The sequence below is a fragment of the Camarhynchus parvulus genome, chromosome 1A (genome assembly GCF_901933205.1).
Source record: "Camarhynchus parvulus chromosome 1A, STF_HiC, whole genome shotgun sequence".
Lineage (NCBI taxonomy): Eukaryota > Metazoa > Chordata > Aves > Passeriformes > Thraupidae > Camarhynchus > Camarhynchus parvulus.
Window position 1 is genome coordinate 58,154,816 of NC_044586.1, and position 16,189 is coordinate 58,171,004.

Genomic DNA, 16,189 nt, shown 5'->3' on the forward strand with positions numbered 1-16,189 from the left:
ACTCTGCCCGTACGCATTTCTTAGTGTCTAAGTATATTATGCAGCAAAGATTTCTCTCTTTAGAGATCTCATCTATTTAGCTGAGGCATTTGTACTGCCCTGTTACTGTAGTGTTAGAATGATCACAGGTTTTAATCAATGCGTATTCACATAGATAGTTGTTTGACAAGGAGGTGCTGTACATTTTACAAATTAGCTGAGAAAAGAGTGAACTCAGAGAATGTCCCACACTTCTGAGCTTTCAAAAGCATACTTACCTTCAGTTTGGGTGGGCACTGATGTGCTGGATGCAGACCACAGCATCCTTCACATGATCTTCATCACCTAGAAGTGATGGCATGTAATCTGTGTCAAACTGATACAACAACAACCTACAATTCTTCCTAGAAAGATTTCAGCTCTGCTTGCCCCAAAAACCAAACAAGGCAATTACGAGCAATGTGGAGTTGGATCTTGGGAACCAACCATGTCTTGGCTACTTATTGTTTCAGGGCACCTCAGGTATGGAAGAGGCAGAGGCTCAGTTATTCATTCAAGACTGAGGAGGAACACTGGTAAATCAGCAAGCGAAACCCACCTTCTGTGTTTGAAACCTAATTAGTATAACAACTGCTGTTCCTCTTTTTCTAGAATTGTATTTAAGGTTAGTCTTAAGTCTGGTTTTTTGGTCTACAATAAAACAACCGGAAGTCGACATAAAAATCTTAGAAACGTTTTCTGGGAATATTTCAGGAAACTGATAGATACAAAGAACTGTCAATACATTCAAGGAAAATGGGTCTTGGTCACAATCCTGCAGTTATTTCTGTGTGAACACATAAACTGTGTTTATACATAAGACAGCTTCTCCCCACCATATTATGTACACTTGTGTCTATCGATTTTTACTGTATACTTCCAAATATTTGCCAAAGTATTTCACAAGAGTGTCCAGAACAAATTGTCAAAAACAATTACTAGGTGAAAGATGCTGTCAAACTAATGTCATTCTGTAGTTATTAGTGGCAATATACAGACATCTTTGTAGGCAGAGAGTCCTACAAACCAACAGAATAATTAGAACAAATGTAAACAGCATGTTTTTCTTTCTCAAAGTATCAGATATTTAAACCTACTAAGGGAAAGGGTTCCCTTCTTAGCCTATCACGGTGACAATTACACCATGCTTCTTTACTGTCTGAACTGTTTGCTCTTTGTGTCGTTCCCATTCCTCGTCATCTTTGTCCAGATCAAAAGTTTCTGGATAAACAGGAAGCTTGTCTTTTGGGCATTCCTCATAATAACTTCGAACATATTTTCCAACAGACCATCCTTTGTATTCCTCAGGCATTTTGCATTCTAGGCCATTGTAGTGAACATTGTAATGATGCTTCAGCCAGTAGAAAAGATAATGTATGTTGTAATCACATCTCCAAGGATTCTCTCTCAGCCACAGTATTTTCAGAAAGTAAAGATCTTCCAGTACTCCATATTCAAAATTCTGCAAGCTGTTGTTTGATAGATCCAGCTCTTCTAAGTTATTGAGGCCTGAAAAAGCAGCTAATCAATAGAAAAATAGTTATTGGTACCTTATAAAGTTAACTTAGGAAAAAACATTCATATCTGTGACAGGAAAAACATTCATATCTAGAAGAGAAAAAACATTTTTATAATCTTTCAGCTACTGGGTTTTTTGGTTTTATTTTGGCTAGAGGCTATAAAAGGATTTCTCAAACATTGAATTTTAAATTATGGCACATGCCTTCAGAAGTGAAATATTAGGGGAGTTGCACTGCTGCCAAAGCTATAAAACACTTCATGAGTGTAGAATGGAGACAGTGGAGGTGGATGAATGCCTGATTTGCTCATTGATTCCTACTGTTATTGTCATGATACAGAAGTAGGAATATGGAAACTTATTATCAGACAATGTGCAGGGCCAGAGGTTTTTTTGTGTATATAGGTATTTGTGTAAATGAATAGGACATTCAAATTAACATTTTAAGATTTGGAATGGAGTAAACATGGAGTTTCATAATTATGCTTGTGAGTTACATTTCAGAGAGCAGTTCATACTTTTTGCAAGGACATTGTTTCATTTAATAGCAGAAGTCTTAATTTAAATAAATCAACTGTATAATGTTAAACCTCCCAAGTACTATTTTACTGATAGTAACATTTTCTGATGTTGTTTAATTGCCAGGATAGTACTAGATAAGGGCTTTTTTGCATGATGCATTTTCTCTCTCTTTCTTTCACCCAGTTTATCTCTGCTTGTGTAATTAAATCCAAATGAACATAGGCTATAAGCAAATTGCCAATAACGACACTTGAGTCCTAATAAAGTATAACTTAAAAGCAATTCTATGTAGTGATTTTTAACCAAAAAAGTGTTTAAATCCTTCAGGTTTGTCAGGTTTCAATATAATTTAAAAGTAGCCTCCTTATATGTAATGTTTTCTGAAATGTGGCTAAGATATTTTAAAAATCATTGAACTACTTAGCATTTTGGAAAACTGTTAGCCTTCAGGTTGCAGAATTACCTCTTGCACTTGGTTAGTTTAGTATTAAGAAAGGGCAATTGAAATGTGTCTTTCTCTATTGATTTTCTTGATGAATATATTTCAGTGCAAACCTTTACTCTATAAATTGAAATGTACAAAAGGTAAAATTTGCACCAACTTCTAGATTTTTAAATCCTTCCCCCTCCCACCCAGTTTATATCTGAGACAGTATTCAATAAAAGAGAAATAATTTTTAATGAGTATTTAAAATTATTCTTACCAGGATCAATGTATGCTATTCCATTACTGTTTAGATTTAATATCTTCAGTTCACTGACATCTTCAAACTCCTTGGCTCGTAGCTGTCTAATTTTGTTGTTGGACAAATCAAGTTTAGCTATATCTGGAGGTATGTTGCCTGGAACTTTCTTTAAATCTTAAAAAATAGAAAAGACACAACGTGTATCAGCTTTAGATTATTCTTACTGCTTAGGTATTACAGTTGCATGCCAGACAGAGTATTGTCAGTCTAACATTTTTCTTGCTTTCTTTCCCTTTTATCCCCTCTACTAGTGCCACCATGTTTTTTCAACTTCTGAATTTCATTCTTTCTTTACTTGTACCTTTACATTTCATGTGAAAATTGTTCTCTTCATTAGTGCATATAGTAAAACCTCTGTGGTTTATATTTTTATTTTAGTAGAACTAGACCATTCACATAGGAATAGGGTAAGTAGTACCCTATTTTATACTAATATATTACTATACATTTATATTTTATACTAATATAAAAAAATATGTGTGAAGGGCTTGATTGCTTAAAATAAAGAAACCAGAGTAAGTATATAAAAAACCACCCAGGCAGCAGAGTGGCATTTTGTCTGCTTCTCTCTCCTACTTCTATCACTGGCAGTTCCAAAGTAGCCAAGGACCTCTCAGTCACTGGTGTCTGTATCCTTACAGTGTTCCTTGCAAAAGAACTCCAGGAAGAGCAGTAGTAGTAAGGGCCATGCTCCAGTAGTAAGGGCCCATGCTTGAGAAGGGCAGACTGTGGTTTGAACCCTCTCAGGGTAATGTTAACAAACCTAATCTCCAGGATTATTATATTTGCTGTGTTCTAATCCTGCGCTGTCATAACAAGACAATGAGCAGTGTCTCTTGTTTGACCATCTTTGAATGAAAGCAAGTAGTTTCTGGATCTGTGCTGGGCTCTTTGTGGTCACTGTACTTCTGAAGTTCTGAAGATATCTAATGAATCAGGTATTTTTGAGACTACAGCAACATACCAGAGTCTTCCTGCCTTATATCTGATTATGAGCAGAGCTTTGGTATTATAAATACTGAAATATTATAACTATTCCAGCCTGCTGTGGTTGGATTGCTTCCTGCTTCTGCAGATGTCAAAGTTTCAGGGCCTATTTATCACCAAATGAAAACAAATGATGCTTAAATTTAGAGACTTGAAGAGTTTGGAAGTACTAGAAAGCAGACTCTTTTTTCAACTGTCCTTGAAAATACGAGTTCTTTGTAGAAATGCAAACAAACTGCTTTTGCTTCCTTACTTTTTTGCCTTTTTTAGGGTGGGTTTTTTTGTTTGTTTTTTTTTTGTAAAACAGAATCAAGGACATAGAGTATTTCATTCTGGAGTCCCACAAGGTCTGGCATATCACTGGTCTGATGAGATATAAGCAAATTATTTTTTAAAAAATGGAACATACACATGGATAAATATATTTTTAAGATGTTTCTTTCATGAGGTTTCTGGCATTAATTGAAAGCTCCTGACCTGTTGTCCTGCCTCTTTAGACATACTTAGTAGTGGTAGAGCAAGTGCTTGTCATTCCATTCCTTCCATTGTAAAGGAATAATGGATTGCAGCTTTTCATGTCATCTTACTGGTTTGTTAAACTGATGCACTTTTTTTTCTATTCTGAATTCTTGTGCACACAGAGATGTTTTTGTGTTTTCCCTGGATTTCATGTGCATTACACTCCTATTTCTGATGAAAATTCCAGTGAAATTGTGCATCTGCTGTACAATATTAATATACGAAGACGGTAAGTACAATGCTTTCATCAAAGACTGCCATATGTTCAGAAATACCAAATATCCATGGGATATCTGCATCCAGCTGTCAAACATATGCACAGTAGATCTAGTACTTCCAAAAAAGCATTGAAACATACTCAGTGTGTCCATGAAAGGCATGCAGGAAGTTCTGGATTGACATAATTAGTTCTTGACCTGAAGGAGGGAGTCCCTGTACCCCCTAGTATTCTCATGTAGAGGTTGAAATAACTTTATTACTCCATTATTAATATTAAAGACAATAAACCATGCTTTCAAATACCATAAACCTCTTTGAAACTCCCATGAAGATCAAATCACACTGAATGTTTCTATGAACTTAGAGAAAAAAGTAAAATTTTTTTCCCCAGATGTTTTTAGGTATATTTGTGTATTCAGCTCATCTCTTTGATACCACTAAGAGGGGAGAGTGTAAAGTCAGTCTTTGCTTATAATAGGATTATAATTTATGCCTGGGCTTTGTTCAATAACAGTTTACTGAATAGTAAGAGTGATATAACTAAGATTCTATGAAGGATAATTAAGATACTAATCTATAATCTAATAATTAAGATCTTATCTACAAGGAAAGATAAGATAGGTGAATATTAAAAAATAATAAAAGCAGCATAAATCATTAATTAAAAGATGTAGTAGCTTCATGGTAAAAGAAAGGGAAAATTGAGCCAGACACACAAGAAAATAATTTACAGGGTGAAGAAAAAGTAAAGAACACAGACCATTTTTATGACATACATAGTAGATAAACCATGTAATCAAACACCGAAATCATTAATCCTTGATAGATATTATCTCCTTATACGGAATTCTGAGCTTTTCTCCGGCATAAAGGTGCAAGAGTAGGGGCATACTGAGGTTTTTACATAAAATCATTCTTAAAGCAAATAGAAGTTCAGCTGAATAAAATTACTCTTAAAGCAGATAGAAGTTCAGCTGAATAAAACATGCAGGCTGAGCTCTGCTAAAATTGGGGAAAAGGTCTCACAATGTTGGCTGCTTCAAGCAATGCTTCTTCTTTCAGAATTGTTATGTTAAAGAATTATTCTCCTCTGAATTTTTATTTTTTGTTTGTTTGCTTTGTTTTGTCATGGGATAAAATATGGGAAATATAAAGGACAAATAAATGTGCATTTTCATGTTGATATATACCCCATCTGGTTTACCCTTAGGGCTTAACCGTGGCTCTTAGGGGCCTGAGAAAGATTTAGAGATGGAATGGATCCAAGTGTCTGAAAAACATTTCTTGAAGTCCCTTCAACTTTGAATTGTTTGCTGGGTGCTGGGAGGAAGAACACAGAGGAGGTATTTATGAACAAAAACATACAGTTTTTTCCCTTAGTAGAAGAAATCTTGTGCAGCAAATGTAAGGATGCAAAGCCTTTCCTTTGCAATCAGGTTCCTCTGGGCATTGAAAACACAGCTGGCTGCTCCAGTCCTGCTTCTCAGCTCACTTCTCTCAAAGTTATTGCTATCTTTGTGTTTGTACAATGGAAGGAAGAAAAGACACTCTGTGCTTGTCTGTATCAGTTCAAGAGTTTCAGCAGAGCTGTAATCTGACTGATTAGTATGTTTATAGTTGTACAATCAGACTTTTAACTTAATAATATGCTTAGTTTTATTCCTGTTGATTTCTGTTAGATACATTACAGCACTAAGGAATATCTGTGGAATTTGGGATGCAGAGCAGAGTTAAAATGCAGGAAGAATTCTTACTTATTGCTGATAGTTACAAGAGAAAAGCAATTAACAATTTCAGTTTAAGCCAAGCGAGTACTATACTAAGTTCATTTGCAATAAATAATGTGCAAATAAATGTAGGAAGGATAAAATAAATAGAATATTAAAATCATTCATTCAGTTATAATGACAGATACAAACCTTTTCTTCTGCAGTTCAGAGTTGTCACAGGAAACACATACATGTGACACAAAGAGGAATCCAATTCTGGTTTGGCAGGTTCAGGCTTCTCCCGTTTTATGTTTTTGGGATCCTGCCTGTCCTCTTCACTACATAGCTGATCAGCTTTTACCTGCTTTAACTTCTGATTTTTCAGTTCTACTGGGTGCACACATTTGGCATAATTTCCCAAATTCCTGTTTGTTGGAACCTGTAGCATTGTAACAAGAGTTTCTAGTTCACAGCTGCAATGCCAGGGATTGTCATAGAGACGAAGGTAGTTTAGACTGGGTGTATAAATAAAAATCTCCTCAGATAAAGTCTTAATTTGGTTATGCTGAAGCAAGAGCGTGGTAAGTTTATCCAAACCATAAAAAGCCTCACTCTCAATTTTTGATATGTCATTCTGTTGTAAATCCAGACTTTTCAGTACTTTATACTTAGAAAACATATTATTCTTTAATTTACGAATTCTGTTTCTTGCTAGCAGCATGTGTTTTATATCCTCTGGCCAATCAGGTGCCACAAAAACCAATTTTCTTTCCTGACAGTCTAAGTATTTCTCATGAAGATAAGTGTAAATATCACATGTTAGGCCTTGGGCATTGCGCTTGACAGTGCTAGATGCTCTCCTGAAGATGTTTTCCCTTTCATTGTTTCTCAAACTCCTATTCCTTGTCCTCCTACAGTCAGATGCATTACAAAGAAGAAGTAGTAATATAATAGTAACTACTTGCATCCTGACATTCAGCTGGTCCCAGTTTCTTTCTATGACAGCTGGAGCACTTGAAATTTTTGGATAGTCTGAATCAGTGTTGTACAGATCTGAGGAGGCACAGCTGGGATGTGTGGGATACCTGTGTTGGAAGAAAAGTAAAACATTAGGACAGATGGAATGGGCATTTCCATGGAGGATTGTATATAATAGGCAGATATAATATGCAGTCAAGTACTCAATAATCACACTACTTGGAACCTCACAAATACTTTGAAGATTTAATGTCCTATCTCTTTTTGTTTGTTAGTTTTTACTGACTCTGGTCTACTGTTTTTCATTATGATTAAACATGGGAAACTATATGGACCAATTTCTCACTGATCTTTGTTAGAAGATTCTCATGTGTTCAGGAAAACAGCATCAGGGTGGACCTTTTTGCATTTAAGTTAATCTTGGAAGATGAGCTCAAACGAGGAGCTTGTAGCTGGTAATTTCCAACTTCCTGAGTTCTGAACAACTGGAACATGTACAGAGCCAGACCAGGGAAAGCCACTCAGTGCCCATCAGACTCCCAGTTTTTCTTTGTGCTCAAGGGTGGGCTTGTTTTCAAGTAATTTTCTCAGGATTGTTTACCCCAATTTTGGGGGTTTTGTGCTTTCATCTCAGTAATCTCCTGTGACCATGGTTCATGATATTGGCCCAGATAGATTGAACCAGTAGGAGGAATTCTTACATTTATGTCATACACTGAGAATTTGAACTGTTCACCTTTAATATGAGAGTTTTTTGGCTTGGCTGGGTTTGCGGTTTTTTTGGTTGTTGGGTTTCTTTGGTTTTTTGTCTTGTTTTGTTTTGAATTTTGTTTTGGGTTTGGAGTTTGTTGGGTTTTTTGGGTGTTTTAAGTGAATTAAAAAATTTGCAAGACTTAAATATCTGTGAATGCCAGGGATTAAATAGAAGAACTACAAATTCTTTCTACAAACTCTGGTTTATACCAAGAAGAAAGATTTTTTTTCAATTGCTGTGGCTATTTGGGTTATAAATCTTCCTGATAAAAAGTAGAGACTTGTGTTCTTAAGTACTTTGAAAATGGAGTTTAGTAGGATTCAGAGATAATCTATGGAGTTCTCGTTGGTTTTCTACACTATCAGGGCAAAATGATATATTCAATCTCAATTACTTTTAGAAAACAGGCTTCAAAACTTCACCAGTCTGGGAGGAGGGTTTTGTTGTTATTATAAGCTTGGAGTTGTCAATAATACATTTTAATCCTGTATTGTTTCCTTACTTCCTTCGGTAGTCACTTGGGCTGTAAAAATGTCTCGCTAAATTCTAGATATTTTTAAGAGGCTTAATTTGAAATGTGTCTAAGAATGCAATCACCATTGTGTATTTGTCCATTTTTTTTCTCAGCTTAACATTTTAAAGTTTATCTTACTTCCATTATTTTTTAAAATGTTTTTTCATTGCTCTTCCTTGATGGAAAAACAATGTTTGACTTTGCTTTAATTAATCATTTCTTAGAAAAGACAGTGTTATAGGCAAATTTTTCTTATAATAAATTAATCTAAGAATGACATTAATATTTTGTTCAGACATTGTTTCTTAATATATTGATGCATTTATAGGCTATTTCTAGTGTTAAGTATATTAAAAAATATTTTGTATAATTTGTAGTCAATTTTTACTGAAGTGTATATCCAGTATTCTAGCCCAGAAACACCAATGTTTTCACACAAGCTTTTGAAAATTACCATAGGTAAAATACAGCTTAAGAACTTCAAACAAAAATGGTTTAGGATAGTCAAGTTAGTGATACAAGGGCTGCTTTTCACCCCTTATCAATAGCTCTAGTAATTTCATCCTAGAAAACTCTCAAATTAGTGAGGAATGCTTTGCCCTTGATAGACTCATGCTGCATGTTTGCTCTCACTTTTTCATCCTTCGTGTGCTTGGACAGGGCTTCACGGAGGATTTGCTACATAACCTCCCAGGGACTCAAGTGGAGCTGACTGGCCTGTAGTTTCTTGGACTTTTTTCCATTTCCTGAAAATGGAAGTGACATTTCCTTTCTTCCAGTCATTAGGAATCTCCTCTGACTGTCATGACCTTTCAAAAATGAGCGAGGCCTCTCAATGACAAGAGACAGCTTTCTTCCTCTTGGATGCACCCTGTCTCATCCCATTTCCTCAGGTGCTCCCTGACATTAACTTCTTCTACAAAGGGTATTGCTTCACTCTCACAGACTCTGCTCATAGGCTCCAGCCAGGCCCCTGGGAAGCCTTCAGACAGGCCTTGGCTGTAAAAACTGAGGCTAAAAAGTAATGGAGTAGCTTGTCCTTGAAGACTAACCAGTATTCCTGGACTCCTTTGCCCTCCAGGGCTGTCTACTGTGAGATCCTGTTAAGCAGATCCCTAAACTAGCTAAAATCTGCTAACAAGTTCAGGGTTTTTTCTTCTATCTGGATTTTTCTTCTGTCTGGATTTTTAACTTCTCATTTTCCCATTTCCATGGCTGCAGTAACAAAAGCCATTCAAGTTCATTCAAGCTGACATTCACTCAAGCTCACATTCCTTCACCTGTTGAAAAACACATTCCCTAGACCACTTGTCGACCAACTGGATCAAGAAATTGTCTCCAACATAGTCTAGAAGTCTTCGGGATTGTTCATGCCCAGCCATATTTTCTGGCAGCATATAGGAGTGGCTAAAGTCTCTCATGACTAACCAGGGTAGGCAAGAGTAAAACTTCCTTCAGCTGCCCAAAGGTTTCATCCACCATCTCATCTTGATCAACCAGATCAAGCAGTCTGCAGCAGATCCCTACCATAATGCAATGCTCATAGGTTTGGCTTCTAATCATTACAAATAAGCTCTTGGTTGACTTGTCACCCATTTCAATGCAAAGCCCAGGCATGATTTTGCATAGAGTGCAGCCCATCCTCAGCTTTCTGGGCTTTCATTCCTAAATCTTCTGGAACCTTTCATTGCACCCCTTCAGTTGGATGTGCTACCTCTGTTAATCTCTGGAGTCCCAGTGAAATCATAGCTCTGTACCTGTGCATGGACTTCGGTCCCTGCTGGTTGATTCCCAAGCTACAAGAGTTTGTGTTCAGACACTTAAGACAGACTCCTTTGTGCTGCTTTTGCATGGAAGGTTTCAGAGATTTTCCTCATCACTATTCCCCCCAGCTTTCTCACCACTCCCTGTGCCTTCACTCCTTTCCAGGTTGTGGTTATCTTCCATCTACATACCTGATATATTATTGATATATCTCCTCTCTCAAATACTTTGTTGCATGAATAGATTTCAAAAGCACAAACTTTCCTCTTTAGGATTGGCTGGTATTGAATTTCCAGTTATCTGGATGGTCCTTTTGCCTGATAACTGAAATAGGGAAAAGGTGATCACAACATGGAAAAAGACAAAGGTTCAACTATTACATTTTCATGTACAAGTACTGACTTTTTGCCTTTGCATTATATTGACATTTATTGTGAAACATTTATCATACTAGGAGATTTGTTCCCATTATATAAGAATGGAACAATATGAGTAGTACCTGTTCTGTAGGTCAATAAAATATGGAAGCCTTATAATTACTCAAGTTTAATGTTCCACCTAGAAGGTAGAACTAAACAGGAAGCATTGTGTAAATTATATTCTATTAAATTATATGACTGGTTAGAGAAATATACCAGAGTTCATGGAGAAAATTCACCAATGGTTTTAGATATCAGGATTGGCTAACAGTAATCTTGGTTTAGCAAAATGTGTTGACATGAGCTAACCTTCAATTAAGTGATGTCCCTTGTGCTCTGTAGGATTGTATAGTGTAGATATCCTTTAAAATTATAAAATTACCATACTTCAAGTTAGCAACAGTAGCATCACATCTCTCAGTATTCTACTTTGAGGTTTCCAAAGAAAATGGCTGAGATGTACAGAAATTATTATGGTGATTTAAAGATACTTACTCAGATTTTTTCCCTTATAGATATACATATACATACAAATATAATTTTAATATACTTCTGGGTATTTTTATTATTCAGCCAGTTTAAGTCTGGCTGATTCTGTTGTATAGAGATAGTACTATTTAAATAAAATCTCTTGTATAGAGATAGTACTAAAGGAACTCTGCATCTATTGACAAGGTAAATTACAAAGAAATATGAAACTGTTTGCTTTAATTTTGCAGAAAATTTAGAGGCATGTGTAATAGAAATACTCTTTTTTGAATTATTTGTAGGATTCTGTCTGCTATACAAAATGAAATAAATGCTCCATCAATTTTATTTATATAACAATTCTTTTAATTTTTTAGTATATCTAAAAATATACGCTAGATTCTCTTGTGTATTGCACAGTTTCACAAAACTTTTAAAAGAAAATGCTATCCAAAAATTTCATGTGCCTGTCCAGTTCCTCATGATGATGCAAGAAGTTTGGAAGTTAGATATGTTAATAAAAAATTGTTTTCGAAAGAGAGGATTGTGGATAGGTGCATTGTGTGAGCCAAAGGTCTTGTGTGACAACTGCAAAAGAAAGAGTTATTCCAAACTGATATTTGGAAGCTCAGTGAGCTGAAGGCAGAGAATTTAACAGGCTTTAAAAAGTCTACCATTCCTGTTTCAGATGTACCCCTAGAGACTCAATGTCTGCCTGGCAGGTAGAATTGCTGGATTAAAATCTGCCATGGAAGAAATGAGGTGAGCTGTTCACAACATTAGCCATCACAAAGATGCATAGGGATTTGAAAAATAGCTATACATTGTTTCTTTTTCCTGTGAGGAAAACAAATGTATGTCTATCAATAACATCCCCATGAAGTTCAGAAAAGTATTTTTCTTTGGCATTTGCATAATACATTTAGACTTTTGTTTTTCTTTGTCTGAAATGCCATATACTCACATAACTAACATTTGTTTTGGCAAAGTTTTGCATTAGTGTCTCCAACTCTACCACTCATCTCATCAGTATTACTTTTATTATAATCTGTGTTTTTTCCATGTTGGCTGATATTTTGTCTTCTTAGATTTCCATATATTTATGCTGGAGTTTGGAACATAATTTTTTTGAAGTGTAAATAGCAAAGAAAAATTCTCCACTGACAAAAGACCTTTTGCAGTTATCTTGTACCTTGTTACTATGAAATTTTCCATTCACACATTATGTTTCTGATTTAAAATCATGAGATTACACTCTTTGTATTGACAATTTTTAGACAAAAAGCAAAGCTCATTGTTTCTGAGATTATGGGGATGTACAAAAAGCTGCTGTTCTGTGAAGAATTTGATAGTGGACAGATTTTATGAACATTTCACATGGCAATCCTAAAAGCATTAGCTCAGCACAGGTTCTGTATACTGTGGTAACTAACACAAAGTGCTTAGAGGTGGCAGTATTGCATTTCATAATGCAGCATGTGAAGTTTGCTGTGGTGTATCAGACATCCTTTATTGGAACAAGGAGCTAGGGAAGTGTAGGGGTCAATTGTCTCATACTATTCCATACAAACATTTTAGCCTCCACATTGCACAACAGAGATAGTCAGTTAAAATTTCCCTGTGAAAACTTCTGTTACAAATGGTAGACATGAACACTGTCCATGAGGAATAAATGTCAGATGGTGAGTTTGTCAGATTGCTTTAAAACAATGATCCTGAGACTGCAAATGTCAAAATTAATTGAAAAACTGGTATGACAGAATTCCTGCAGAATTTAGCTGTAACACAAAACAAGGATTTTTGGTAGTCTGTGTGCTCCTTGAGTTTAAGGAGGATGTCACTTTAAAAATGGAAAAAGAAGGCATGTGTTAAAATTCTCAGATCTTTAAAAATTGGTCATATGACCAGTAAAGGAAATCAGTATTTCTTCAAAGTTATTGCGAGGTTTTGACCACAGTCTTCAAAATACAACAAGAAATGCTTACCTGTATCTTAAATTGTGCAGCCTTGCAGCAACATATGCATTAAAAAGACTCAGAGCTACCAGAGTGTTTACCCCAGTCTCTCAATTTATTATCTATTTTATCAGATATATTTGGAAGTATACTTCCCCAAGTTTTATTTTTCCCCACTCATTTCTGTGGGATATCACACTAAAATGCAAAATAGCTCTGCCTTCTACAAAGAAGGATACTTTTACTTTTGTACTTTATATGAATTAAATATTTCCATTTTAAAAAAAGGCACCACAAATAACACATGCCTTTATATTCTAATATGGGGGTATAATGCACATTGTTGGGGTTTATTTTCATGAAATGTAATCTTTCTTAATATTTTTTGGTTTTTTTTACAAGGGCATTCTTTTTACACTTCCTTGTTGCATTTGTGTTCAGCATGTATTGAAAGCATAAAGCCAATTCCAAAAGTCAGTATGCCACTCCTTAAGCAGTCAGCTCCTCAGTGGGAGTTCCCATCTTCTTCAAAATGCCTAATTTTGCTGACTTGCAGAACTGCATGACTACGACTAAATGTCTACCAGAGCAGAAGGTCCTAATTCTAGGTTTTGATTTTCTGTATGCTTTCATTTGTGGTGCTTGTGGTAATTGTTATTTTTTCCAGTTGGGAATGTCATTCAGTCAAATGAATAGTTTTCAGTATGATATAAACCTGCAGCTGGAAATTTAAGTAATTTCAGAGTATAGATTCTTGATTTTGCAGAGTGCTGTTGATTAACATTTTCCACTTAGACTATTTGCTTTCTCTTAACTAATGTTTAGTATAAAGAAATGTTTTCAAAAGAACTGCTGAAAACCTAAAATTACACGACTCGCTTTTGTAACACTTTCAATTTTTCAGATTCTTTTAGTAGTACTCTTCTAAATAATTATATTACTTGAGAAGTTTAAACTACACATTTCTGCTTTTAGTATCTTTTGATAGAGATCTGGTTTTCATTTCCAGCAGGCACTGCTTGTAAAATCAATTGCAAAAGCAGTCCAACAAACTTACACTGAAAAGTCATACTTGCAAAGTATGCACAAAGTTCCAACTGCTTTTGCAGCTGCTTAAGATAATTTTATAATGTTACTGGATTCATATGGTTAAATATCTTGCATGATATTGCTATTCCCCACTAATTTGCAATACAAGAGCAGAGAAAAACTGCAGCAGAAGAAATGGGCTTTCAAACTTCAGCAAGTAGATAATTCTGTTTCATATTGAACCTCTTTTCTTTACAGTAATTTTCAGAAAACTTTAACTATGACATTTTATGTTCTTTTGATTCTGTATCATGCACTTGTAACAAATTACTCTTTTGTTTTTTGTGGGGTTTTTTGCAAAGCTTCTCCCGTTTACAGTAAATGAGTTTGGCTCTCTGCAGAAAATTCACAGACAAAGGTTTACCATACCTGCACTCTTGCAAAGGCTGTCACAAGATCATCTGTTTGGAAATTCCAGGTTGCATTCAGGTTTGTACTTCACGTCTTTCTTTCATAATGTGAAGCAGAGGATCCTTTATATGACTGGCAGCATCCTGCATTCATGGTATACTGAGGTTGAGCAAGCACTGCAGCAGCCTTCCAGGGTTTTGAATTACATGACTGCAGCTGTTTAAGTTTTACTAAGGAATAATAGCACTATAGGTTTGGATCACTTCCAGCAAACTGTCAGATCTATAAACAGCTAGTACTTACTGCATAATGAGAACAAGGCTTGCCTTTTGTAGCCATAAATAGACTAATTTTTTGTCATGATTAGTTGGGGTTTATATCTGGAGCCTTAAAAATGCAGTTTTTACTAAGATATCAAAAAAAAAAAATAAAAGCCACCCTATGCTGGAAAAAAAAATAAATTTACAGTTGATTTTCTGAGAAGAAAGTTAATTAAAAGTGAACTTTTGTTGCAGTTTTACATTGGTTAAATATATAAATTGAAGTAATATTTATAACTGCAATCTAAAAATTGTTTTGTTTTGGATTACTTTAGTATCCTATAAACTTGTAAAAAAAACCCAAAGGTTTTAGAATGCAGTACTATTTTAGAAACTTTCAAATGTATACTGTATCTTGAAATATATTCCAAAAGCAACATGAAATGTCAAACTGTAAGACAATGAAAGTCTCCTAATGTTTAAGTAAAGACTCACACACGAATTTCTTTATAAATTGAGATGATTCTCCATATAACAAAATACATGTGAAAGGGTAGAGATAGAGTCTGAGGAATATGACAGTTTAACTTTCCATCTAACAAAACCTTTTCAGAACAAAGGATGAGGCAGATGGGGCAACAGTCTTGTTCTGATTACTCTTTACCAAGCGTCTGTTTCTTGTTCATGGGAATCATGCTGAGATTGTTGTGCAGTGACAGGGTGAAATTTGAAATGAGGGCTGAGGTTAGAGGAAAGTTAAGAACTACCTACCTCTGAGTAACCTTTTCAAAATGCCAGTAATTTGCTCTGTTTTCTGAAAGCGTCATTCCTGCTTGCTTAGAGGTGTCATCATGAGCTGTAGGGATGTGCCTCTAGAAAGCATGATCTAATAGTGCTAAGGGAGAAGTGATCAGCATCAAACAGGGAAAACCACAATCCTCCCTACCAGAGAACAGTGGGTTTTCTTGCCAGTGTATTTGAGAGCCCTGAAAGGAATTCCACAGCTTTCTCCATTTTTGGATTCTGGAACAGTGCTTAATGGTTATGACCAAGTACTTAAGTGAACAGTTAAAACCAAAAAAACCATCACATTGCATCACAGTTGGATAAAGGATTTTAAAAATCTTTTTTCCACCTCACTGGATGAATGAAACCAAAGGGAAATTTTGTAAGGCTAACATTTCAGAATTAGTTGGAAAACTGTAGAGGAGTTATACTATTGACATTGAAATTATGCTTAAAATATTCTACAGATTGTGTATTTTTAATGTTTTTTTAATTTTTCTTGGTTTTTTTCTTTCATTTTAACATAACAGTTCTCTTTATATGAATTGTTTTATTTCCACTACTTCTGTAGGATTCGAATGGTTAATTAGAAAGCCCATCTGTAAAATGTAT

At 35.3% G+C, this 16,189-nt stretch overlaps 2 protein-coding genes across 2 annotated transcripts in view; one reads left to right on the plus strand and one right to left on the minus strand.

Annotated features, from left to right (window-relative positions):
- Window positions 1-16,189, plus strand: part of FBXL13 (F-box and leucine rich repeat protein 13) — a 62,619-nt gene that overhangs the window by 14,446 nt on the left and 31,984 nt on the right. The window contains 1 exon segment of the mRNA XM_030960841.1: window positions 14,499-14,613. Within this exon segment, the coding sequence (XP_030816701.1) occupies window positions 14,499-14,613 (115 nt within the window).
- LRRC17 (leucine rich repeat containing 17) lies at window positions 619-14,756 on the minus strand. The gene is made up of 5 exons (XM_030959844.1): window positions 14,550-14,756; window positions 10,441-10,573; window positions 6,450-7,324; window positions 2,764-2,919; window positions 619-1,539 (listed from the first exon to the last, which is right to left on the minus strand). The coding sequence occupies exons 3-5, from the start codon at window positions 7,204-7,206 to the stop codon at window positions 1,136-1,138; spliced, it is 1,317 nt and encodes a 438-aa protein (XP_030815704.1). The 5' UTR covers window positions 7,207-7,324; window positions 10,441-10,573; window positions 14,550-14,756; the 3' UTR covers window positions 619-1,135.